Below are 24,682 nucleotides of genomic sequence, written 5' to 3' on the forward strand. Positions count from 1 at the left end.
ACATAAGAAAACCATACGTTTGATAGTTGCTGAGTTAGTAGTCTAATACAGCTGAATACTGCATTTTACGCCGATGTCTTACCTTCGGAGGTCTGTCGCTAACCCACTTTTGCCAGTAGGGGGCATAACGGAGGTTTTTGGGGTCCACAAACACCATTCCACAGCGGGACACAGTGGCAGGGGAGGCATATTGCAGGTCTCCAACCTGAAAGTAAACAAACACAGTGTATAGTGTATTCTCAAGTGCAGAATTCATGTATGTGTGTATATAGATAGATATATGTCCAAATGTTTGTGGACACCCCTTCTGAAGAATGCATTCAGCTTCATTTTCATGGAAGTTTCACCTATTGCTGACACAGATGTGGAAATGTACACACATCTTAGACTAGACCCTGGTGTTGCTAATACAACAGGACTCTCTGGAGAAGATAGTAATCATGAACCTACTGGCACCATGCTGCCTAATGCCAGGCGTGGGCTATATAGGGGTATAAAGCCCCCCAGCATTGAGCTGTGGAGTAGTGGAAGAACTGTGTTCTCTGGAATGATGGTGGTGGAGCGCCATCCAGTACTTTTGGATGGGATGAGTTGGGTATTATAAGGTGGGGTGGTGATCATCCTGACAACATTCTGACCTCACCAACTAGTAGAAAACCTTCTTGAGAAGAGTAGAGATACTGTCCAGGGAAGAAGGTTTTCCACTAGAGCTGATCCTGCTTTTAGTTTCCAACAAAAGCAGGATCGGCTCGTTAAATCCCCCATTCCTCTAACCCCTGTCTCTCAGCAGTGAGAGAGTTTCTCCAGTAGAAGCTCCAGATCTCATCAGAACAGATAAAGCAGCTGAACATGAATCCAGTAAAAAGGAGAAACAAGAGCTTCTCATTCTGAAGAAAGAAAGTAGTGAGATCTTGTCGGTGAGCTAGTCTGAAGAACAGAGCTCGGTTCCTCCAGGTTTCTCCTGGACGCCCCCCAGTCCAGCCAGCACAGCGTGGAGGATGTGTTCACCTCCAGCAGCAGCAGCAGCAGCAGCAGCAGCTCACCTGATTTACCATCATTAAGCCCTGATTTACCATCAAACCAGGTGTTGATCTGAGGAGAACTCTCAATAATACTAGACTCCATGAGAGAGGAGAACTTTGGAGATGTTCTAATGATGAACACAGTGATGGAGAACCACCACCTCCACTTTCTGTAGGAGTGATATTATTAGTGACACTAATAATAGTGATAACTTACCGCCCAGATCAGCAGATTTACATTCTGATTGTCACAGGGGGCTCAAACGTTGGTACAGTACTGTGTATATAGATGGACTGAACCTGCAGGCATCATAAGGTTACCTCAAACAGGAGAGCACAGTGGCTTTGCAGGCGGATTCTCTCTCCATTAGCCAGGGTTAGCAGCTTATTATCATCCATCACAGAGTTCATGTTCTCGACCCACAGGGCATCCACATCGCCATCAAACAAGATATACCTGTAGGGTGCCAGGTAATTTTACATTAAAAAAACAGACATTCAATTCAACTGAATCCTAAACTCAATAAAAACATTATGTTGCTTTCAGCCATAGCCTACTGTTACCACTGGGGCACTTACACATTACAACTAAAGAAGCTTTTGGGGCGTCCCATTCTAAACCCATAGACATTGATATGGAGCCGGTCCCTCTTTGCTCTAAGCTCTACAGCAGCAGCAGCAGGTCTGGAGCTCTGCTGCAGTTACTGAGTCAGTTGGAGGCTTTTCTGCACTCTGCTCTGAGCTCAGCACTCGGCCCTGACCCCGCTCTGTAGCTTTACGTGGTCTGACAGACACTCTGTGGATCACTGAGCTGCTCTCTGTGAGCTGTTCCTCCTAAACTCTTCCACTGTTCAATAATAACACCACTCACAGCTGATGGAGGAAGATCTAGGAGGGAAGGTCTAAATTTCACCAGCTGACTTGTTGCTGTTGTTGGTGCAGCGGTGTCTCCTATTACATACAGAACCACGCTGGAGTCCAGGGAGCTCTTCAGAACCTTCCGTTCTTTCACTGATGTCTGGAAGAAAGACTGACTGCATGGCTATAGGCTTGATTGTCTATACTTGTGGCAACGGGGCCAAATCAGACACCTGAATTCAATGGTTATAAGGTGCGTCTAAATACTTTTGTCCATATAGTTTAGGTTGATTGATGGATGATTTGCTCATTGTGTTTATTAGTAATAAAAGTAATAAATACAATTTTTACTGACCAGTTGATCAGTCACTGTATTTTCCATCACTACATAAATAAAGCTCAAGCCTTTATTGTTGGATGCACTAAAGCCATCATTTAGAAATAGAAATGCTAATTATTGATTTGTAATAGGATGGGCAATATTATAATATTTTATTGTACTGTAATACATTTTGTTGTTGTGATATGAATCTTTATAATGCTTTTCTAAACATATCGTGGATACTGTCAGTACTTAAGACACACTGACCAACTGCATGGTTCATTACAGACGGTGTAATTACTAATGTTGCACTGCCACCGATACTGCATCGGTATCGGCAATGATACTGGCACTTACACACAGTATCGGTTTTGCAAAGAGAGAACCGATACCACTGACGCCCTATTTTTATTTTTTTATGAGACTAAAAGTTTAAAGAACCAGTAAAAGCCAGTTATAAATACAAAAATATAATAAAAATAAAAATTCATACCATGAAACACACAACTAATGAAACATTTACATTACAGCACTTTCTGATTTGAGGTTCAGCAGCTTGTTTAAAGGAAACCCACTGAAGTTTACTACATTTTTACATGAACCTGAATGTGAAATTTACTGCAGAAGCACTTTCTTTTTCTAAACTTAAAGATTTCTCTGAAATGTGAATTTTATTTTATGAAAGATTATGCTTCCCTACCTGCACGTGTTTCTACATTGTGGCAATTTTTATTTTTCATAGCTCTAAAACTTTTTAAATATGCAGTTACTGAACCAGTAAAGGCTGTTCTTTCATGCTTATTAGATCTTATTTGGCATCAGATATTAAAAAAACAAACTATTAAAATTGGAACACTATAAATATCAGGATTTATAGACATCTTTTGAGTATTTAAGTCAGAGTTGGTCTCGGTATCGGTACTCTGTATCGGCAGATACTGAAAAATCTGGTCTTGGTTTTGGCAAGGAAAATGTGGTATCGGTGCATCTCTAGTGATCCTGTTTAACTGAATGAATTGCAGCAAAATCTGAATAGAAATAATCTCAATAAGTACAGGAAAATATTTGAGTAGCAGTTTTTCAGAATCTGCATCTACTCAGGAATTTGGTCAATAAATTCTGCATACTGTGAAAATGTCTTTAAATATCGTGATATAATATTTTTATCATATCGCCCACCTCTAATTTGTAACAATAAAAGGCCACTGAATTATGAAAAGTATAATCCTATTGTAAAAATGGTAGTATGTGACAAATCAAACAATTTTTTTTTATTTCAGCTTAAAATGTTATGTTTTTTATTTATTAAAATAAATACAGCTCTAATCAATCAGCTTAATGACGAAGACTAGACTCAAATGTAGCAACACTGCATTTTCCACTGATCTTAAAGGGTTAAACCCAGGCCTGCTGATCACTCCTACCTTCTCTCCTTTTTGTCAGTAGGTCTGTTGATGTCTCTGAAGATGTTGGATAGTATCCCATCAGTCCAGTCTCGGGTCACCGGGTCCAGGATGCCATAGAGCTCGATCACGCTCATGGCTTTTGGGTTCAGCGCATACATTTTGGTCAACAGACCCAGCCTGCAGGTACAACGGGTAGCAGGTAATCAACTTTAGAGGCGTAATGTAATTACAAAATAATTGACAAAGAATTCCAAGTGCACTATTCTCAGCTCGTTAGATTTCATTTTGAACATTGTTGATGCATACAGGAGATATGATTAAGATAAACAACCTGGTCTGGGCTTGGCACAGAGTGTTAATAACCACAGATTTCCCTCCCCCGGTGGGTCCCACCACCATGGTGGTGTGTCTGGTCATCATGGTCTCATACATCTGGACCACTTTATCCACCTGTAGAAACAGGAAAGGAACTTCTTAGTATATTAAGCCTCTATCAGCACAGGAACTGGAGTTTGCAGACGGTGTTCATCTCTTTCGGAATCATTCTGGGGTAAAAAGGAAAGTGATAAAGTGGGGGGTGTGATCAAGGTGTGATGAAGAACACTGATTATAAATATATAAATAAAAAGTCACATGTTTATATGAGACTGTTGTGTGAATGTAATGGTTTACCATTAATCTCTGGGTCTAACATCTGGTTTAGCAGTTTAACTATAATTAAATAATAACTGCTAATAATAACAACTTAATTTATAAATACAATCCAAATGTTCAGGTTTTAGGCAAATATGTACCATCATGTTTAATTGCCAGGAGTTCTCCTCCAGTGAGATGCATTTCTTAGATTTTAGCACTTTGCTGAGCTGCTAAAGTGTCCAAATTACTGTTAATCTAAAGATTATAAGGCTGCTACTCCTCAATCAGGGGGATTTGTAGCTTCACAGCTTAACGGACCATTTGCTAGTGTTCTCACTAAAACCAGACTTGAAATTCAAGTTCAAGTTTTATTTTATAGCAAAGCAGCTTTACAGAGGTCTGGGTCTGCTCCTCTTTAAAGAAAGCCAATGGCAACAGTGGCAGGGAAAACTCCCTCAGACCAAGAAGAAGAAGAAGAACCCCTGAGTGGAACCCATCCTCTTCTGGTCGATTTTAGCTGATTTATAGGGTGTTGAGGGCTTTGTCGCTGTGGCAGATCTTATGTCGGGTTTCTTTTTGGCTCATTTCAAAGTTACTTTAGCTCAGGAAAGAAGGGTAGTAGGTGGCACCTGATTGGGTAGCAGGACGTATTTGTTGTCCTGCAGGATGGTCTCCACAGCGTCATTGAAGCTGGGGTAGCGCACACGTGGGCAGTCCAGTCCTGGGAACAGGTCCGAGATCAATCCCAGGAACAGAGGAACGTCCTCGAATACAAACTTAGGGAGGTTCATGTCCCTCAGAGCTCGCATCAGCACCACATCCTGAGAGAGAGAGAGAGAGAGAGGGGGAGAGAGAGAGAGAGAGAGAGAGAGAGAGAGAGAGAGAGAAAGGGAGAGAGAGAGAGGGAGAGAGAGGGAGAGAGAGAGAGAGAGGGAGAGAGGGGGGAGAGAGAGAGAGAGAGAGAGAGAGAGGGGGAGAGAGAGAGAGAGAGAGACCAGTGAGTCAAGTAAAAAATAAATAAATAAATAAATAAATAAATAAATAATATATATATATATATATATATATATATATATATATATATATATATATATATATATATATATATATATTACTCATTTTTTGAAACTACAATCTTAAAAAACAATGCTGCTGTTATTTTTTTATTCATTTATTATTTTGTTTATTTTCATTTATTGTTCCACATCCCACATCCAATAATCATGTAAACAACTTAAATTCTAAACTTCTCTTCTAATCAGTTTCCTTCTTCTTTTCTTATTTTTGTTTATTATCAACTGCAGCAGTAGGTTATAAAGAGTTTATTGGTTAGTTCATTCTTCGCATTAAGATTTTTGGTTCAATTAAATCACAACATGTTAGTAGATGTGCAGATATTTGATTATTTTTTGGTTTGAGTTGCATTTAACTTTTGTCTTTTACCTTTTTAATTGAATTTTAGTATAATCTTTTTATGAATTATTATTATTATTGCTTGTCCCGGTGTCATTTTGTGTTAACAGTATATAAATTGCTTTTGGTTTTATTTAAAAATGTAAAAATGCTGTTGGTTTGTTTATTTGTTTTTAATTCGTTTGACATTTGTTTCTTTTCTGTAGTTTCTCTTTTTAGTTTAACCTGATTAAACCTAATTTAAATGTCGTTTTAACTGGTAAATGCTTGGCTGCACTGAGCATGAGGTTTAGCACCAAAGTATTTCCAAGTTAAAAAAAGACTGATTGATTGATTGACTGACTGATTGATTATGATGTAAATTTGATGAAAAGGTATTGTTTTAGTTGTTGACACTGAAAAAATGTTAGAATATCAGAAATACTTGGAATGTCCGTATGGAATAATGGAATATGGGATGCTGTTTGTTAAATGGAAATTAATAAAACATGAATCACAAAAAGGAGAGTCAGAAGTAGCGATTCGAACCTGTCGACTGAATGCAAATGTAATGTATTGCTTAATTCACTGTGTATTATGCATTAAGGCAGTGTTGAGAATTGGTATTTTAAAGCTTGTTTAGTGAGAGTGTAAGTCACTTTCACTCCACTGCGCTAACTACATATCATGCTTTGAGCGCCCCCTCATGGTCAGCCGTACACATGCATTTGGTAATTTGGTACACTAATATGACTCTATGGGTTCTGCAGCGTTACACAGCAGCAGTTCTGGAGAGAGGTTCTCCTCCTGCAGCTCCACCACCAGACCTCCATAGTGCAGCAGCAGCAGCAGCAGCGCTCCGGCCCGGAGTGTTCCAGTCAGTGGAGGAGCATCAGCATGATCCTGAAGCTGCTGGTTTAAGGTAGAACTTCTAACATCTAGACGTTTTGGCAGAAGAGGAAAAAACACTACAGTTATGTTTGATATTCAAAGTCTTACTACTCACCTCATTAAGATCAGGGGAGCCTCTCTTCAGTTCTCCTGCCATCACTAAGACAGACTTCAGCGCTCGCAGCCCGAAATCATAGTGAGACTGCTTGGACAGCTGCTCCCGCGCCAGCTTATATAACACGGTCATCTTCTTCGCCAACACCTACAACTCAAAACCCAACACACTGACTCTTCTGTGCCTCTGACAGACCTAAAGTACATACTGTGTAGTGTCCTATGTTACATATATATAAATATTAAAGTTATCCATAAATCTATGTTCTTTCACAGCTACTATAGCTCCGCCTCCTCAGTGTATATCACAATACCTACATTTAGAGCATTATTAATATTCACCCTAATGAGAGACTGTAGCTCCGCCTCCTCAGTGTATATCACAATACCTACATTTAGAGCGTTATTAATATTCACCCTAATGAGAGACTGTAGCTCCGCCTCCTCAGTGTATATCACAATACCTACATTTAGAGCCTTATTAATATTCACCCTAATGAGAGACTGTAGCCCCGCCTCCTCAGTGTATATCACAATACCTACATTTAGAGCGTTATTAATATTCACCCTAATGAGAGACTGTAGCTCCGCCTCCTCAGTGTATATCACAATACCTACATTTAGAGCGTTATTAATATATATTCACCCTAATGAGAGACTGTAGCTCCGCCTCCTCAGTGTATATCACAATACCTACATTTAGAGCGTTATTAATATTCACCCTAATGAGAGACTGTAGCTCCGCCTCCTTAGTGTATATCACAGTACCTACATTTAGAGCGTTATTAATATTCACCCTAATGAGAGACTGTAGCTCCGCCTCCTCAGTGTATATCACAGTACCTACATTTAGAGCGTTATTAATATTCACCCTAATGAGAGACTGTAGCTCCGCCTCCTCAGTGTATATCACAATACCTACATTTAGAGAGTTATTAATATTCACCCTAATGAGAGACTGTAGCTCCGCCTCCTCAGTGTATATCACAGTACCTACATTTAGAGCGTTATTAATATTCACCCTAATGAGAGACTGTAGCTCCGCCTCCTCAGTGTAAATCACAATACCTACATTTAGAGCGTTATTAATATATATTCACCCTAATGAGAGACTGTAGCTCCGCCTCCTCAGTGTATATCACAATACCTACATTTAGAGCATTATTAATATTCACCCTAATGAGAGACTGTAGCTCCGCCTCCTCAGTGTATATCACAATACCTACATTTAGAGCCTTATTAATATTCACCCTAATGAGAGACTGTAGCCCCGCCTCCTCAGTGTATATCACAATACCTACATTTAGAGCGTTATTAATATTCACCCTAATGAGAGACTGTAGCTCCGCCTCCTCAGTGTATATCACAATACCTACATTTAGAGCGTTATTAATATTCACCCTAATGAGAGACTGTAGCTCCGCCTCCTCAGTGTATATCACAATACCTACATTTAGAGCGTTATTATTATTCACCCTAATGAGAGACTGTAGCTCCTCCTCCTCAGTGTAAATCACAATACCTACATTTAGAGCGTTATTAATATTCACCCTAATGAGAGACTGTAGCTCCTCCTCCTCAGTGTATATCACAATACCTACATTTAGAGCGTTATTAATATATATTCACCCTAATGAGAGACTGTAGCTCCGCCTCCTCAGTGTATATCACAATACCTACATTTAGAGCGTTATTAATATTCACCCTAATGAGAGACTGTAGCTCCGCCTCCTTAGTGTATATCACAATACCTACATTTAGAGTGTGTAATGTTATGGAAAGAGCAGTTGTGAGTACGACAGTCACCTTAGCCATGAGGAAGCCCTCAGAGAAGAGCATGATCTCACAGATCTGCTGTAGGTCGGGAACAATGACCACCACTGGCCGAAACAGAGCCTTCACCGACTCAGGCAGTTCAGTGCGTCCAGCGTAGCCTGGGTTCATCGTGATGAAGATGCCCATTCTGGAGTCCAAGCTGATCTCCTGACCCTCAAACTGTCCGCAAGTTAAACCCAGTAAACACAATATGGCATGATTACTGCATTCCACTGTATCTTCTACTGTCACAGTGCAAAAACCTTTTCATTATACCGTAATATTAATTAATTATGTTTAAAGAAGAATGCTAAAAAAAATATTTTAATAAGAAGAATAATACATCTAATAAATGGGTATTACATTTTAATATTATTAATAATTATGTATTTATTTCAATTATTCCACTGTTTTTTTAATGTGTTATCATATTTATAAAGGCCTGATGCACCATATTCCAAATCAAGTGCTGGTTTACTAAATTTTAAAGACTAATTATACAGCTTTCTGTATATAAATGTACTATCCTGTTTTATAATATTTTCATAATATTCAATTTCATTCTTAATATTCAATATTTCATTTTATTCAATTTCCTTGTTTTGCTTTTTCATTTTTTAACACACACACTTCTTTTCATTTAAGTTTCCCTCTGTGCTGTTTTATTTATATAGATTTTTCTAGATTATAGGTGCTAAATAAGCAAAAAGTCTTTTTTTCTATGGCTGTCTTCAGGTTCAGGCTGTCCACCATCGGTGGAAGGTCATTTAGTACTGCTTTATCCCAAACTACACTAAATAAAGTATTGGGACACCTGCTCATTCATAGTTTCTTCTGAAATCAAGGCTATTAAAAGAGCTGATCCTGCTTCTGTTGGAGTAACTGTCTCTACTGTCCAGAGAAGAACACTTTCTACTAGATTTTGGAGGAGGATCATTGCTGTGAGGATTTGATTGCATTCAGAGACAAGAGCAGGATTAGTGAGGTCAGGATGGTGGCTGATAATCACCACCCCACCTCATCTTCCCCAACTCCTCAACTGGATGGAGCTCCACCATTATCATTCCAGAGAACACAGTTCTTCCACTGCTCCACAGCTCCTCAATGCTGGGGGGCTTTATACCCCCTTAGCCCATGCCTGGCATTATTAGGCAGCATGGAGCCAATAGGGTCATGTTGGTTTATCTGCTGCAGATAGTCCTATTCTATTGTCTGTACTTCCCAACAAGGACATTTGCACATCTGTGTCAGCAATAGATGCAATTAGTAGTAAGTAGTCGAATGCATTCATTAGAAAAGGTGTCCACAAACATTTGAACATTATTTATTTATTGATTGTTTTATTCTTAAGTCATTTTTATTGTTAAGTAACATTGGGAATGAAAGGTGCTGTAAAAGTATATGTAATGCTCTATTATTATTATTATTATTATTATAAATGAAGTAAATTAAGGTTCAGTCCCAAATCACTGACATGCTGGACTTACATGGAACCTCTTGAGGTGCATTATGAGGGCATTGCGAATGGTCTGGATCTGGGAGGAGATGACGGACAGTACGGAGGCGTCAATGCGATTGAACTCGTCGAAGCAGCCCCAGGCTCCACACTGAGCCAGACCAGAGAAGATCTTGCCCACTGCCTGAGGAGAAAGAAAACCCCCACACAAATACAAAAACAGAAATGACCAATAGTCTTAGTCCATGTGCTCAGCTGCAAGCGTCAGCCCCCCACTCTAACAGTTATTCCACTCTAACAGATCAGATCCGAAGTCATTATCTACACCAAGGGTTGATCTGTCTTCTGTCCAGGCCCTCTTACCATGTAGTCCATGCCCTCGCCACAGTTGGTGACCACACACAGCAAGCCCAGAGCCTTGGCCAGGTCTTTAGTGGACTCAGTTTTCCCTGTACCTGCAGGACCAGCTGGTGCTCCACCTAGGTACATAGACAGGGCCTACAGACAGCACATTACACACGTGTTAATTACAGCAGAATGGTCATATATGGGATTTATGCAACGGTCATAGCAAAAAACAATTAGGTCAACCGCTTTGAGAGGACATCTATTAAGGCTGCCCTGTTATAAACCTGTATACACAAAACTACACCCAATATAATCATATTTATGGTCATTGTCATGTAAAATCTTTAAAATCTTAGTCTTAACTTTCAATTGAAATCAGTGTAAAAAAGGTTATTGGAGCATTTCTATTGGTCCATTCATTGTGATTGTGAATTATGCCAAACAAAGCATATATTTACATTTACATTTAGGTCATTTAGACTTACTAACGTGCTTCAGTGTTTACTCAAGAAGAACCTCAGCTAGTTTATACAGACTAAAAATTCAAAGACACCTCTAAGCTTACACTGCTAAACACAAGTCAATATGGAGACCATAATACTCTACTCTATATGTGTGTGTAGTGCAAATAACACAAGCCATGAGTCACTGAAATCAACACGCTGGTCTGTACCTGTGTGAGCGTGAGGTAGATGCGATCGGTGAGTGGAGTGATGACCAGACGGCCGTTCAGGCCCATGTACTCGTAGCCGTAGGAGAACTCAGCAGAACACTGACGCACAAACAGGTCGTCCGGCTCCTTGTCCCAGTAGAAGCGCAGTTGGCTCTCCCACTCAAACTCTCGAGCATCTGTGATGCTGCAGACAATGTCAGAGGGCATTTAGGCTTTAATTAGAGTCTGAAAATGTATGGAATTAATGACAAATATCAAAAAAGTCATAGATAACAGCGGTCAGCAGAAATAGGCTCTGTATAAAGCGACTAACTGGTCTGCTTCGAGTGGCAGACTGTGTCTGAGAACTTAATGCCACAAATGTGGACGCCTTCAAGTGCAGTTGCAGAGAGGTTTAGTTTAGTCTTTACTGTTTATTGACAAGCAGGCAGTTAGACAGTCGCTCCACTCTAGAGAGCTGTGAAGCCCATGTGTCCATTTCTGAGTCTGAGAAAGAAGGGCAGGTGAATTTACTCAGAACTGGCTTTGTATGTAGTGTCATTTCACAGCTCTAGAACGGCCCTACGGTCTAACTGCTGCTCATCAAGTGTGAGGAGAACATCAGTTCAAATCCAAGCAAGGGCTCAGCGCTCCACTGTCAAAAGCCTCCCAGTGATTGGGGGAGGGGGATATTCGGTTTGGGAACAGGAAAGGGAAGTGGCAGCCATTGTCATGGAGGAGCAAGATTTGGGAGGAGCGGCCTAGTGCTTTTTTTTTTTTATTCATCTCTGTCCTTGAGGACTGGATCCCCCCTAAGCTGTGGATATACCCCAAGGAACTGGGTGAGCTCTTGTTTTTGCTTGTTTTTTTTCCTGTGTTGGATTTTTACATACTTTTGGAGTTTTTGTACTTATATTTTATTTAAATTATTATTATTTTGACACTTTTTTGATATCTCTTGGATTTGTTTTCGGATCTTTGGACAATATTTGGACTTTGATTACTTCATCCCACCTAGTGGACTTCGGCAGCAGTAGTTGAAGTAGTTGAATGCATTCATTCGAAGAGGTGTCCACAAACATTTGAACATATTGTGTACTTTCACTTCTTCTCAAACAGCACTTTTGGCTTGAGGTTTTTGTATTTATTTATTTATTGTTTTATTCTTCCCCTGTTGGCAATTGTTAAATAACGGTGGGTATGTGAAAGGTGCTGTTTTTGGATCTTTGGACTTCGATTATTTCATCCCACCTATTGGACTTATTTGAACTGCTCTTCTGCTTTGTTTGCTGGTGCTGTTGCTGATGTTAGTGTGTTGTCTGTTCTGGAGAAAACTTAGTAAACTCTAACTTGTGCAAGCTCAGTGGTCTCCAGTAGCCCATGTTTGCTTTCTCACCCGATAGTGTTCAGATTTTATTAGTAACAGCAGAGTCATGTCGGGTTGTTACTACAGGAACTCAATAACCATTAACAGTGTGCAAATCTTGTACCTGTCTCTGACAAAGCTGTCCACGATGTCCCTGGCATGGACGTCTATGATGAGAACAGTGTTGAGTTTGCGTCGGTCGTTCTTCTTCAGAGGCTGTGTGATGCGTCTGACCAGGTCGTCGATCTGTCTGTGCATTTTCTTTGCGTACTGTTTCAGAGCCTGCTTGTCGCCGTCTCTCACCTTGCGGAAAACATCCTCCACCTCCCACGTCCACCACACCTGGTTCCCTGCCAGCACGACCATGCCTTGGTAGTCCAGCATCCAGTCCACCCTGAGCCACAAGCAGCAACACAAGACATCTCTGTGTGTTAAGGAACAGCCAAGGTACTGGCAATAGGGTTTGATTACATTACATTACATCCTCCACGCTGTGCTGGCTGGACTGGGGGGCGTCCAGGAGAAACCTAGAGGAACCGAGCTCTGTTCTTCAGACTAGCTCACCGACAAGATCTCACTACTTTCTTTCTTCAGAATGGGAAACTCTTGTTTCTCCTTTTTACTGGATTTGCTGATCACTGGTTTGTGTACCTGCTCTTCTTGTGATTATAGAAGTAGATGGCCTCCTTGGTGATAAGCCTGTTGGTCCTCCTCATCTCCAGCAGAACTGCGGTCATCCAGTCTTCCACCCGTCCGTCTGCAGGAACAGCCTGTTTCAGCTCCATCACCTCCCCCTCCGCTGACACCAGGGCCCCTGCCACGGTCTCGCCGTTTGTCCCAGTGTCGAAACGCAGAGATGCAATGTTGTCGTACATCTGAGGAGGAACAGAATCAGGTTTGAGGGTTGTCACGATCAATTATATTAGTAATTAATTTAATTTAATCGTTATTTAATAATTGTTTTTGATGATAAATCACATAATTAGATACCCTAAAACTATAAAAATTGACTTACCTAAAACAAACACTGGCATAAATAAAAATGAAACAGTGTAGCCCAACGTTCCCAATCTTTTTCAATGGCTGTTTTCAATACCTTGATCATGTGCTCCTGGACGCAGGACGGCTCACTGCTCCCCAGTATGCTGAGCAGTTCATCGTCAGAGATGAAGAAGAAGCGAGGGAAAGCATTGCGTTTGGAGTCCAGGTAGTCGTTCAGACTCTTCTGGCAGCGCTCCAAACCATCGCTGAGGTTCTGTAGGTCGGCTAGGCGGTTTGGGACCAGGCAGCACCTCTTAATGCCCGGATCTCTCACCGTGTCTGACATTATCTGAGGACGGACACAGCAGAACAAGCTACTGAAACACATGGCAGGATTAACAGGCTTGAAGAAGGTCTGATTGTATGTAGGCGCAGCCCGGTTTTGCACAGAATCTCCAGGGCAGATAAGCCAGGCTTCAGATAGCTCTGGCAGGGGTCATGTACCTTTTTCAACATTTTATCAATGTGGTCGAATTTCTTGGCTTCCTCGGGCAGCTGAGCTCGAATATCGCCTCCAATGAAGATGCTCTCCAGGTACATCCACTTTCTCTGCACTAACATCCAGACCTGGACAGTTGCAGAAGACATCACATGCTTTAGCATAATAACCCTAATGAATCTCATACATATATATATTTATGAGAGAGAGAGAGAGAATATTTAATGCCATGAAAGGCCATATTTTCACCTCTATGACTTCACTGATGAGAGACAGAGTCTTTTCCCAGTGCTGGATGATGGTCAGGAAAGGCCCCACGAAGCGGCTGCCAGCCATGCTCTGCAGGTTCATAGCATTATCATCAAGGTTCTGTAGGATCTCATCCACAGCACCCAGAATGGATCCTCGCTCTTGTGTGCCTTTGAAATAGCGCTGCACGTTGAACTTCATCGTCTCCCACATGTCCACTACCTCCTTTACACCCTGTGGAGAAGTACAGACAAATCTCCTTTAAAAAAGTGCAGAAATCAGAAGCCGTGCATACTTAGCAAAAGGTCAATCAAACTAATACTTTAATTATTACTATTCCAAACACTGTGAAAGCACTCTCCTGGTGAGTGAAAACTAAATGAACTTCATATATTATATATTTCTTATTGTGAGCTATTTATAGAATATAATTCATGTTTTAGAGAAGATAATTCAGGCAATATTTAGATATTTTCTACTTGATTTGAGCGATTTTGAGTAAAATAATCATTAAGCTGGCAGTACAGTGGCCAAAAAGGACAAAATACTAATATTAATAATTGTAATAATAATAATAATTGTTAAAATGTGAAATCATAAAAAAAACTTTTTGCAGAAAAAATTGCAATACATTAAAAACATACTTGTGCCTTTGTACATTTGTTTTTATTTTATAATTTGGTGTTCTATATATTTGTAAAAAAATTACATTTATTTTTTGCTTTTGTAAATTTGCTATATTCGTATTTATTTTTCTAAATTTTTTGCTTTAGTTATTTATTTTGGTAATTTTGTTTTCAAAAATGTAATTTTGTTTGTCATTTAATTTTCTTTTAATGTATTTTCTGTCCTTGTATATTTGTTACATTTGTAATAGTGTTGCACCGATACTGGCACTTACACACACTATCACAGATACCGTGAAGCTTACTGACGCCTTACTTATTTATTTATTTATTTATTTATTTATTTATTTATTTATTTATTTTATTTCATACATTACATTACATACATTACATTTTTGTGAAACTTTATGAAACCAAACATTTAAACAACCATTAAATAGTTGAATAGTTCTTACCATTAAAGACACATTTAATGGAACTTCTACATTTACTGCACTTTCTGTTTCCATGTGGTGTTTTTTTTGGTTCTGAAACCAAAGCTTTTGTTTAAAAGTTGGCCTTTTTTCCTGCTCTGAAATGTGAATCTAAACACCAGTTAAAAGCTGTTTGGCGACGCTTAGCAAGAATTTGCCGCATTACCTGCATGTGTTTCTGCAATGTGGCTCTGAAACTTTTCAAATGTGCAGATACTGACCCCGTAAACGCTGTTCTTTCAAAGCTGGTTAGGTCTTATTTGGGATAAGATGTAAAAAAGCACAAATTATAAAGAGTGGAACTCTATAAATATCAGGATTTTTAGCCGTCTATCGGGTATTTAAGCCAGAGTTGGTTTCGGTATCAGTAAATAATTGCCCATAATCATTCATTTGTAATCTGCCAATATTTTACATCATCATTCATCAGATCAGATTCATTAGAGCAGCAGCAGAGATGTAACATATCACAGCACTGTCCAGGCCTGTAAACATGTGCAACCTGACCTTCTCTATGCTGAGCTCCTTGACGGCTGAGGTGACGATGTCCGCGATGACATTTCCATGCTTGTGCAACTCCATAGCGAACATGTTCTCCAGTGTGAAGGTATCTGGGTTCATCTCAAAGCTGGTGCCTGTGCGCTCCATCAGCTCTTTCCAGTGCCTGAGACAAAGACAGTGAGAACATGAGATGTCGCAGCCAGAGATTAGAAACAGTGCCTGGTTAATCTGTGGGAGATTTTGTTAAATGTGTAAAAGTACTGCAATAGTCTGCTCTTTAGGACCAGGGTGGTGATTACCAGTTCAATTCATCCTCTCAGTATCTCTCTGTCCGGCTAGTCCCTGTAGAAAATACTGCCAATAGAATTGGACTCTCTGAAGCAAATACAAAGCAAACATCTTGAACCTATTGGCACCATGCTGCCTAATACCAGGCGTGGGCTATAGAGGGGTATAAAGCCCCCCAGCATTGAGGAGCTGTGGAGCAGTGGAAGAGCTGTGTTCTCTGGGATGATGGATGGTGGAGCTCCATCCAGTACTTTTGGATGGGATGAAGTGGGGTGCTGATCGTTCAAAATCCTTAACATATTGATGCTTTTCTCACTGAATGCAACCAACTCCTCACAGCAGAGCTCCTCCAAAATCCAGCAGAAAGCCTTCTTCTCTGGACAGTAGAGACAGTTACTCCAAGAGACGCAGGATAACCTCTATTTAATGATCTTTTTAAAAATCTGAATAAGCAGGTGTCCCAATACTTTTGTCCATACAGTGTACCAGTACTGGTTTCACAAGGAACAGAAATAAAAAAGTAAAAACTGAATCTCAAGACCGAACCAAAGTCTGAATCCCAGACTGAAGCTTCTCTGAAGGATGGAAATGATGGAGTATTGCCACAGATGAAACTCTTTCCTGTACCTGTCCCTCAGAGCCTCGTTCTTCAGGTCCAGCAGCAGGGGCAGAGACTCCTTGAACTCTTTCATGCGACCCTCCAGGAAGAAGGCCACAGGTAGAGCTCTCACTTCTTTCGGCAGCTTCCTCAGGTTCTTAATGAAGCCCTCTGTGCCTTCCTGGAGCAGCTGGATGTTCAGGTTCACCCACAGGGTCTGGGACCACTCCGTCTTAGCAGCCTGGGAGGCATATGGATAAACAGGCAAAATAACTACAGCATTGCTCAGTCAGTCATCAGTCATGGATACAATTTTACCCATTTTCTCCCCAATTTGGACCCCCAACCTGTACGCGACACTGCACTAGTGAGGGGCGGACCAACAACACACACCTCCTCCGACGCATGCCGGTAATTTTTCGACCTGCCACCGATGCAACAGCACCAGGCAACCAGCGCCTGGTTGCCTGGTGCTCTCTCTGGGCCTCGGCTGCCAATGGCTAGCAACATGACCGGAACTCGAACCAGCGACCCTCTGATCATACTTACAGTCTGTTCACCTAGCATTGTATAGCACCCCCTTGAGGTAGCTGGTAGTAGGTACAGCACCACAGACTGTTTAGTGGACCAGCATGGGGCTATTTGTGAACTGCACAGGCCGTATTTGGAGGAAGTCGAACCTGCTGTGCTTTGTAGACCTCGTAGATCTGCCTCAGGCCTCTCATCTCCCGCTGCACGTTGAGCAGTTCTGGATACATGGTGATTGGCAGGTTAAACAGCTTCTCAGCATTGGCCAGCCCCTGACGGCCCGCCTCCATCTTAGCCAGCTCTGTCTCATAGGTGGCCATAACGGCCAGTCCTGAGGGAGACAGGAATTAATAGCAGGTTAGGATTACTATAAGGCCTGAAGGTTTATCTGCTCCAGAGAGTCCTACTCTATTGGCAGTACTTCTTCTCTACAGGCACTAGACAAGCTGTGTGTGTGTGTGTGCATTTGCACATCTGCGTAGCCGAATGCAGATGGATCAGGGAAACTAAAAGACCTTTCTAATACCACCTGTGATGCAATTTAAGACTAGTGGCACAACTACCCGGACAAAACCTTGACTGGACAGTCACCCTGTGTGGCTTCAGGCTCCTGCAGATGGTGCTGCATGAGGATGATCAGGCTATAAATATCTGTGGGGTGTGTGTCGGGATTCATAGATCGAGAAGAGGTGGTATGGTGCAGTGAGGGTCTCGTTGGATGTGTGGAAAATGGGTCACAAAGCAGATACAGTTAATGATTGTCTAAAGGGAGTGGCTGCATTTGGGCCTGACCAAAGACCATAGTGTGAAGGAAGAAGCTGAATCTGAAGGTGTGTGGAAGAGTACGGTCATACGGGTCTACCAGCAGTGGCAGAAATCCTAATTCCACACTTCTGGACTCCGGCATGGCTCTGGATTTCCACCCGCGACCCTCTGGCCATTGAGATAGACAGCTGAGCCACTCTGAGCCCCAATTAAGGTGCTTCTTGTCCAAGGCAGTCCGTCTTTCTTATGCTCACGGTCAGTGTAAAATGAGTGCTATTAGGAGTACCTTTCTCCAAGTTGTCTCCCACTGCTCCTGGACCATGCATGTTAAAGCTCTCAGCGAAGATGGCTAGTTCCTGCTTGTACTGCACTATCTGCTCCTTAGTGATCTGAGAGCAACAGAAAACAAAGACTGTCGTATAAAACTCTCTCACAACACAGCAGGAGTAGCTCTAGCACAAGCACTGCACACGGTCGGTCGCTCTTCAGCGTTTGGAGAGCTCACCTCAGTGAAAGTCTTCTTAACTCTGCCCAGGCTGCGGTCCACCTGCCTGGATTCGGCAAACAGATCGCTCCAGATATTCCCGATGTTAGCAACCAGCTGCAGCTCCTCCTCTGTAGCCTGCATAGAAAATAGGGGCTTTGAGCATCGACAGGTGTACGGACACTTACATATTATTTGTGGACACCCCTTTAAATCAACGCATTCAGCTACTTCAAGGTGCACTCATTGCTGAAACAGATGTGCAAATGCACACACACAGCTTGTCCAGTCCCTGTAGAGAAGTACTGCCAATAGAATAGGACTCTCTGGAGCAGATAAATATCATGACCCTATTGGCACCATGATGCGTAATGCCAGGCGTGGGCTAGTAGGGGGGTATAAAGCCCACCCCAGCATTGAGCTGTGGAGCAGTGGAAGAACCGTGTTCTCTGGAATGATGGTGGTGATCACCCAACAACACTCTTGCACTCTCCAATCAAATTCTCACAGCAATGCTCCTCCAAAATCTAGTAACGTCTTCTTCCCCAGAGACAGTTACTCCAGCAAAAGCAGGATAAGCTGTTTTTAATTCCCTTGATTTCAGAAGAAACAAGGAATAAGCAGACGTCCAAATACTTTTGTCCATATAAAACTTAATTAGCACTTTTTTGCCGCTGCTGCTAAAAGTATTTAATGAATCTGTGGCTGAACTCGTCGATGATGAAGGATAGAGGAGCTCACGTGAATGTTGTACATGGTCAGAGTCCTGTATCTCTCCTGGATGTCCGTGAACTTCATCTCTACTGTCAGAGACATGTCTCGGATGTCGGATATAGTGCCAAGGACGAACTTCAGGTCTTCCAGCGTGTCGGGAGTCCTCTTTAGATTATCTGACAATTGCTGTTTACAGTGACAGAAGCTTTTAGTTCAATTCAATGCAAATCCATTCAATTCAATTTAGTTCAGTTAAGTTCAGTTCAATTCGATTCATTCAATGCAGTTCAGTTCAATTCGATTCATTCAATGCAGTTCAGTTCATTCATTTAATTCAGTTCAGTTCAGTTTAGTTCAATTTAGTTTAGTTCAATTCAGTTCAGTTCAATTCAGTTCAGTTCAGTTCAGTTCAGTTCAATTCAATTCAATTCAATTCAATTCAATTCAATTCAATTCAGTTTGGTTAAATTCAATTAGGTTTGATTTATTTCCGTTTAAATTTAATTTAAGTTAAATGTAATGCAGTTCAGTTCAATTCAAATAACAAAGTAGTTTTGATTCAGTTCCATATTATATTGAATGCAGTTCAGTTCAATTCAGTTCAGTGTAGTTCAGTCCAGTTCAGCTTAATTCAGTCCAGTTGAATTTGAGTTCAATTCAATACAGTTCAGTTTGATTCAATTCAATTAAATTCAGTTCAGATCAAATAACAAATTAGTTTTGATTCAGTTTTATTTAAGTTAAATTGAATGCAGTTGAATTCAATTCAATGCAGTTCAGTCCAGTTCAATTCAGTCAACTTGAAATATGTTTGGTTCAAATTAATTAGTTTTGATTCAGTTCAATTCAAGTTAAATTTAACGCAGATCAGTTAAATTCATTCCAGTTGAATTTCAATTCAACTCGTTTAGTTCAAATCATAGATTCAATTAGTTTCAGATCAAATAACAGTTTGGTTCAATTCAGCTCAATTCAGTCCAGTTGAATTATGTTTGGTTAAAATCAATTAGTTTTGATTCAGTTCAATTTAAGTTAAATTCAACGCACTTCAGTTCAGTTCAATTAAAGTCAATTCAATCCAGCCCTACTTTGCAGTTACAAAACACAACACATAAAATCAAATTAAATTACCTGAAAGTAGCAGAAAACTCAAATATGAAGACTAATGAAATGACTGCGGGTGTATACCTCTGATACTCTGCATGCACATGAATGCAATATTGAAGGTGAGGGTTAAATATACTATTCGATACACAATGGAATTTGATTCATAGTTGAAACAACTGAATACACCCAACCTCACAGTGTGCGTACAGCAATGTTAAATGTTAAATCAATAATATAAATAAAGCAACATTATAGAGCCATTATAACTCATATTGTCAGATTCAGTATCATGTTGATGCTCCACTGACTGGAACAGGGAGAACAGCGTCTCCGTCATTCGGGCCGGAGCGCTGCTGCACTATGGAGGTTTGGTGGTGGAGCTGCAGGAGGAGAACCTCTCTCCAGAACTGCTGCTGTGTAACACTGAGTAACCCATAGAGTCATATTAGTGTAAAATCCTGTAGTATTACTCTACCACCTCCGTTTAACTTACCTGTAACTGACTGCGGAGGGCGTACAGGTCCTCTCGAGCAGAGTTGTTAAGCAGCCTGCCCAGAGAGGTGACCCACGCTTGGGCGTTCTCCTGCACAGTGCGTGCCAGGGGCTCCAGGTTCAGCCTGATGATGTGGTCGTCCTTCACCAGCGGCTGCTGCGCCACTTCTCGGCTGATGTGCGAATAGAACTGCAGCTTGTCGTCGTACATCACACACGAGGGCTTTTTGGCCGCAAACTTCTCCATCATGATGCTTTTGTCAAGCTTCCAGAGGGGCCGGTAGCGCTTCCAGCGGTTCAGGTACCGCCCCACAGAGCTGAGGAGCTGCTGGGCGCTCTGGGACACAGCCACAGCTTGCTCGTTTATCTGGGGCTGCTGGCAGATCTCGGTGTAGAAGCTGAATATGAATGGTTCGTCCTCGGCATCCACGCGCTGTGGTGGACACTCGATACAGGTGCCGTGCATCCAGCGAACAAATCGCTATAAGAGGGGGTGGAAAAGCAGAACATGGAGAAAACACCACCTAATACCTAATACTACATTCTATCAGCTCCACTGACCATTCAGGAGCACTGCACAGTTCTACATCTCCGGACCAATGATACATTGGTTAAAACTGGCAGCACTGCAATATTACCCACCTTGGTGCTCTCCAAGCAGTCCCGTACACTCTGCATCATGAGCTTGTACACGTCATTGCTTTTGGGATGCAGCACGATCTCCGGAGCTGAGAGGATGGTCTCAATTTGGAAAAGTGGAGTGGAGCCCATCAGGGCGGTGTTGAACACTTGTAAGTTTCTGTCATAGAAAAGTAAAATCCCAACTGTTACAGGATATGCAAGTCATGCAAGTTGAAAAAGTTGCTTTTGGAAGCTGACATGATAATGGTTTAGGCTGAATGTTGGAAATATGAACATTATTAGGTTATTAATATCTATGGCAGCCTTCAATAATGTCACTAGGCTACCAGCTATACTTTACTGACTGTAGGTTTGAGTGATTTAATATAAGATAATCCTTTATTAGTCCCACAGTGGGGAAATTCTCAGTGTCACAGCAGAAATGTAGATAAATTACCACTATATACATAATATAAATAATAGAAGTAAGACAAATACAAGTGTAATGCTATTTAAATGTACAGCATTTATCTGACACTCTTATCCAGAGCTCTTGTGTGTGAATAATGTTCTACACAGATAGAAGAAGGTTAGGAGTTAGGAGTTAGGAGTCTAGCCCAAGGACTCTTACTGGTGTAGTGAGTCTCGGATGTGCTTCACCAGGGAACTAAACCCTAGTCTGCTACAGAGGGCAGTGTTGATACCCACTACTCTATACCAACCACCACTGTATCTTAAAAATCAAGATAAAAAAGGATGGATAAACATAAAATCAAAAATCTACAACTAAAAATAAATACAAAATTGAATGAAACAATATAAAATAGAATATATAGACATAATGAATAAAAATATACACATATAATTGATAGAAAACAAACATTTAATACTACTATTAAATATTACTAAAATGAAAATGCTTAGATATTTTATTTAACAAGCCTGTTTACCACCCTGTTGTTTCACCTCACAATGAAACACACTTATTTTTCTCCGCTGTGATTGGCTGGTTTACGGTGATCCCACGTACTATGGCACAGTTTTAACACTGTAACAGAAGATGCTCTTATCCAGAGCAGCTTACATCTGAATGATGTTACACAGGTAGGAGAATGCAGAGTTAGGAGTCTTGCCCAAGGTCTTATATTGGTGTAGTGTGGTGTGCTTCCCCACGGGGAGGAAAGTGTTGCTACCCACTGCGCTACACCAACCACATATACTACTGAATTGGTTCAGTAGAGCGGGTATAGTCTTACCTCAGGACCATCTTTGTAAGGGAGTCATAGGCTTTGCGCTCCCAGTAAGCGTAGTACTGGCCCATGCGCTTGGCCTTGCCGGTGCTGGTCTCCATGATCAGGCTCTCCATATTGGTAAGGAGTGGCCCGATGGCTGTGTACAGTATGCTGAGCAGGTTTACGTCTTTGGCCCTCTCCCTCTCGATCAGCTCAAAGAACTCCTTCACTCCTGCAGCAGGATTGAAGGACACACACACATACAGTATAGGATTTATCTAAGGACAGAGAATGCTGGGAAGTTGCTAATGAGATATATGAGATATAATGAGATATATATATATATAATGTCATCACAATGTGTCACTTCCGTAGCTACATAGTGGATATCATCAGTCCTTAAATGGTTCTGGTCCTTAAATTTAAGTTGCTGGTAGTGGCAAATCCATGTTATTTGCCATACACATTAATTAATTACCAATTAATTAAATACCAAAAAATTACAAATTAATTAATTAATTAGTGATATAATGATATATATATAAAAATCACAAATGAAACATACAAAAAAATGAATACAAATATACACATACAATTTGTGATCATAACACAGAGTGTGTGAATGATGTTACACAGGTAGGAGAAGGTAAAGTTAGGAGTCTTGCCCAAGGACTAGCGAGGTGTGCTTCATCAGGGAACGGAACCATGCTACTGAGGGCGGTGTTGTTATTAAGAAATCAACAGGATGGATAAACATAAGATCTAAAATCGATAATTGAAAAGATATATAAATAATATTAATTAAACAATATAAAATAGAATATATAGAAAATGAATAAAATATATGCATAGAATTGATAAAAAAAATAGACATTTAATACTACTATTAAGTGTGTGATTTGATTGGGGTGAAAATGTTCAGAAATCATTTAACAAGCCTGTTTACCACCCTGTTATTGTAGCTCACAATGAAACACAATAATTCTCTTTTTCTGGAAAGCTTGTAAATAAATGAATCAATCATATATATAAATTTAAACCAATAAGATCTGTTCTGATTGGCTGTTATATGGCACCAGTGACAGCTCACACATAAACCCACATATTATAGCATGGTTTTAACACTGTAATCTCTACAAAAAACTGTAAACATGACCAGTGCATTGTGGGAGATAGTTGCACCCTCAAACTCCACTTTGAAATACCAGACTGCCCATCATACTCAATCGCAGAGCAGGGCAATATGATGATATTTTATTGTTTTGTGATGAATTTTGTTAGCGTGATACACAATAAGCTTTTCTAAGTATATTGAGGATGCTGTTAGTGCTTAATAAACATCATCACTGACAGTGTAATTAGACTAGTTTAATTAGATGAAGAGCAGCAGATGTTCAATAAAAATAAATAATAATAAAAAAAATTATATATATATATATATATATATATATATATATATATATATATATATCTCACTGTACTCAGCCTGGGAGAGTATCTGAATAGTACTTTTTAAGAATCTGCTGTTACTGAAGTATTTAGTCTGTGATTACATGTTTCCTGATAAATAACGTTGATCATTAAAAATGTCTTTGAATAGTGTGATATAGTATTTTTACCCAATGTTTACTCAATAGTGCCGTTAAACATCCATAAGAAGCCATTTCCAACATGCTACACACTGCTGTTTACCTGGTAGATCTCCTGCTCTGTCTGGAGCTGGGAATTTAAAAAGGTTTGCTGTTTCAATAGACTGAAGGTTGGTGTCGATGTCTCTTGCGTTCCTTTTAATCTGGTTCACCAGGGACTTAAACTTTGAGGCTGCCTGGTCGCTTCGAGTGACAAACTCGTAAATGCCTGCAGGACAAGAGCAAATAATCAGTCAGACAAGCTTAGGGTTTGCCAAAGTCGATTCCAGTTATCCCATTTACATTACATACATAATGCTGGGAAACAAGCTGTTGATGAGTTCAGGACATAATATATATATATAAATATATATAAATAATGTTCTGTGGGGCTGGGCAATGTGGGCAACTAAGCCGTTCATGTAGGAGCTACATATTTGGCAGTGACCATTGGGCTTACTCAGGGAATTCCAGTTAAGAAGTATTGAGGTTGAGTATTGAGTTAATATATATAGGGCTGGGCAATATGGCCATATTTATCACTATTGCGATAGATCACATCACATTGCATCACTCTGTATCCAGTGTATTGTGGATATCGTCAGCACTTAAAGATTT

At 40.5% G+C, this 24,682-nt stretch overlaps 1 protein-coding gene across 1 annotated transcript in view; it reads right to left on the reverse strand.

Moving 5' to 3' along the window:
• dnah10 (dynein axonemal heavy chain 10) overlaps window positions 1-24,682 on the reverse strand; it is an 80,417-nt gene that overhangs the window by 33,287 nt on the left and 22,448 nt on the right. Inside the window, exons 17-41 of the mRNA XM_072664345.1 lie at window positions 24,129-24,293; window positions 22,461-22,668; window positions 21,226-21,382; window positions 20,585-21,064; window positions 19,012-19,170; window positions 18,292-18,408; window positions 18,073-18,175; window positions 17,174-17,352; window positions 16,523-16,734; window positions 15,614-15,770; window positions 14,008-14,241; window positions 13,764-13,886; window positions 13,375-13,608; window positions 12,930-13,153; window positions 12,403-12,672; window positions 10,934-11,117; window positions 10,276-10,410; window positions 9,944-10,096; window positions 8,448-8,636; window positions 6,643-6,789; window positions 4,874-5,065; window positions 3,940-4,058; window positions 3,627-3,785; window positions 1,344-1,479; window positions 83-205 (exon numbers count right to left, since the gene is read on the reverse strand). Coding sequence (XP_072520446.1) covers window positions 83-205; window positions 1,344-1,479; window positions 3,627-3,785; window positions 3,940-4,058; window positions 4,874-5,065; window positions 6,643-6,789; window positions 8,448-8,636; window positions 9,944-10,096; window positions 10,276-10,410; window positions 10,934-11,117; window positions 12,403-12,672; window positions 12,930-13,153; window positions 13,375-13,608; window positions 13,764-13,886; window positions 14,008-14,241; window positions 15,614-15,770; window positions 16,523-16,734; window positions 17,174-17,352; window positions 18,073-18,175; window positions 18,292-18,408; window positions 19,012-19,170; window positions 20,585-21,064; window positions 21,226-21,382; window positions 22,461-22,668; window positions 24,129-24,293 — 4,559 coding nt within the window. The remainder of the gene's footprint in view (window positions 1-82; window positions 206-1,343; window positions 1,480-3,626; window positions 3,786-3,939; window positions 4,059-4,873; window positions 5,066-6,642; window positions 6,790-8,447; window positions 8,637-9,943; window positions 10,097-10,275; window positions 10,411-10,933; window positions 11,118-12,402; window positions 12,673-12,929; window positions 13,154-13,374; window positions 13,609-13,763; window positions 13,887-14,007; window positions 14,242-15,613; window positions 15,771-16,522; window positions 16,735-17,173; window positions 17,353-18,072; window positions 18,176-18,291; window positions 18,409-19,011; window positions 19,171-20,584; window positions 21,065-21,225; window positions 21,383-22,460; window positions 22,669-24,128; window positions 24,294-24,682) is intronic.

The sequence above is a fragment of the Salminus brasiliensis genome, chromosome 20, assembly GCF_030463535.1.
Source record: "Salminus brasiliensis chromosome 20, fSalBra1.hap2, whole genome shotgun sequence".
NCBI lineage: Eukaryota > Metazoa > Chordata > Actinopteri > Characiformes > Bryconidae > Salminus > Salminus brasiliensis.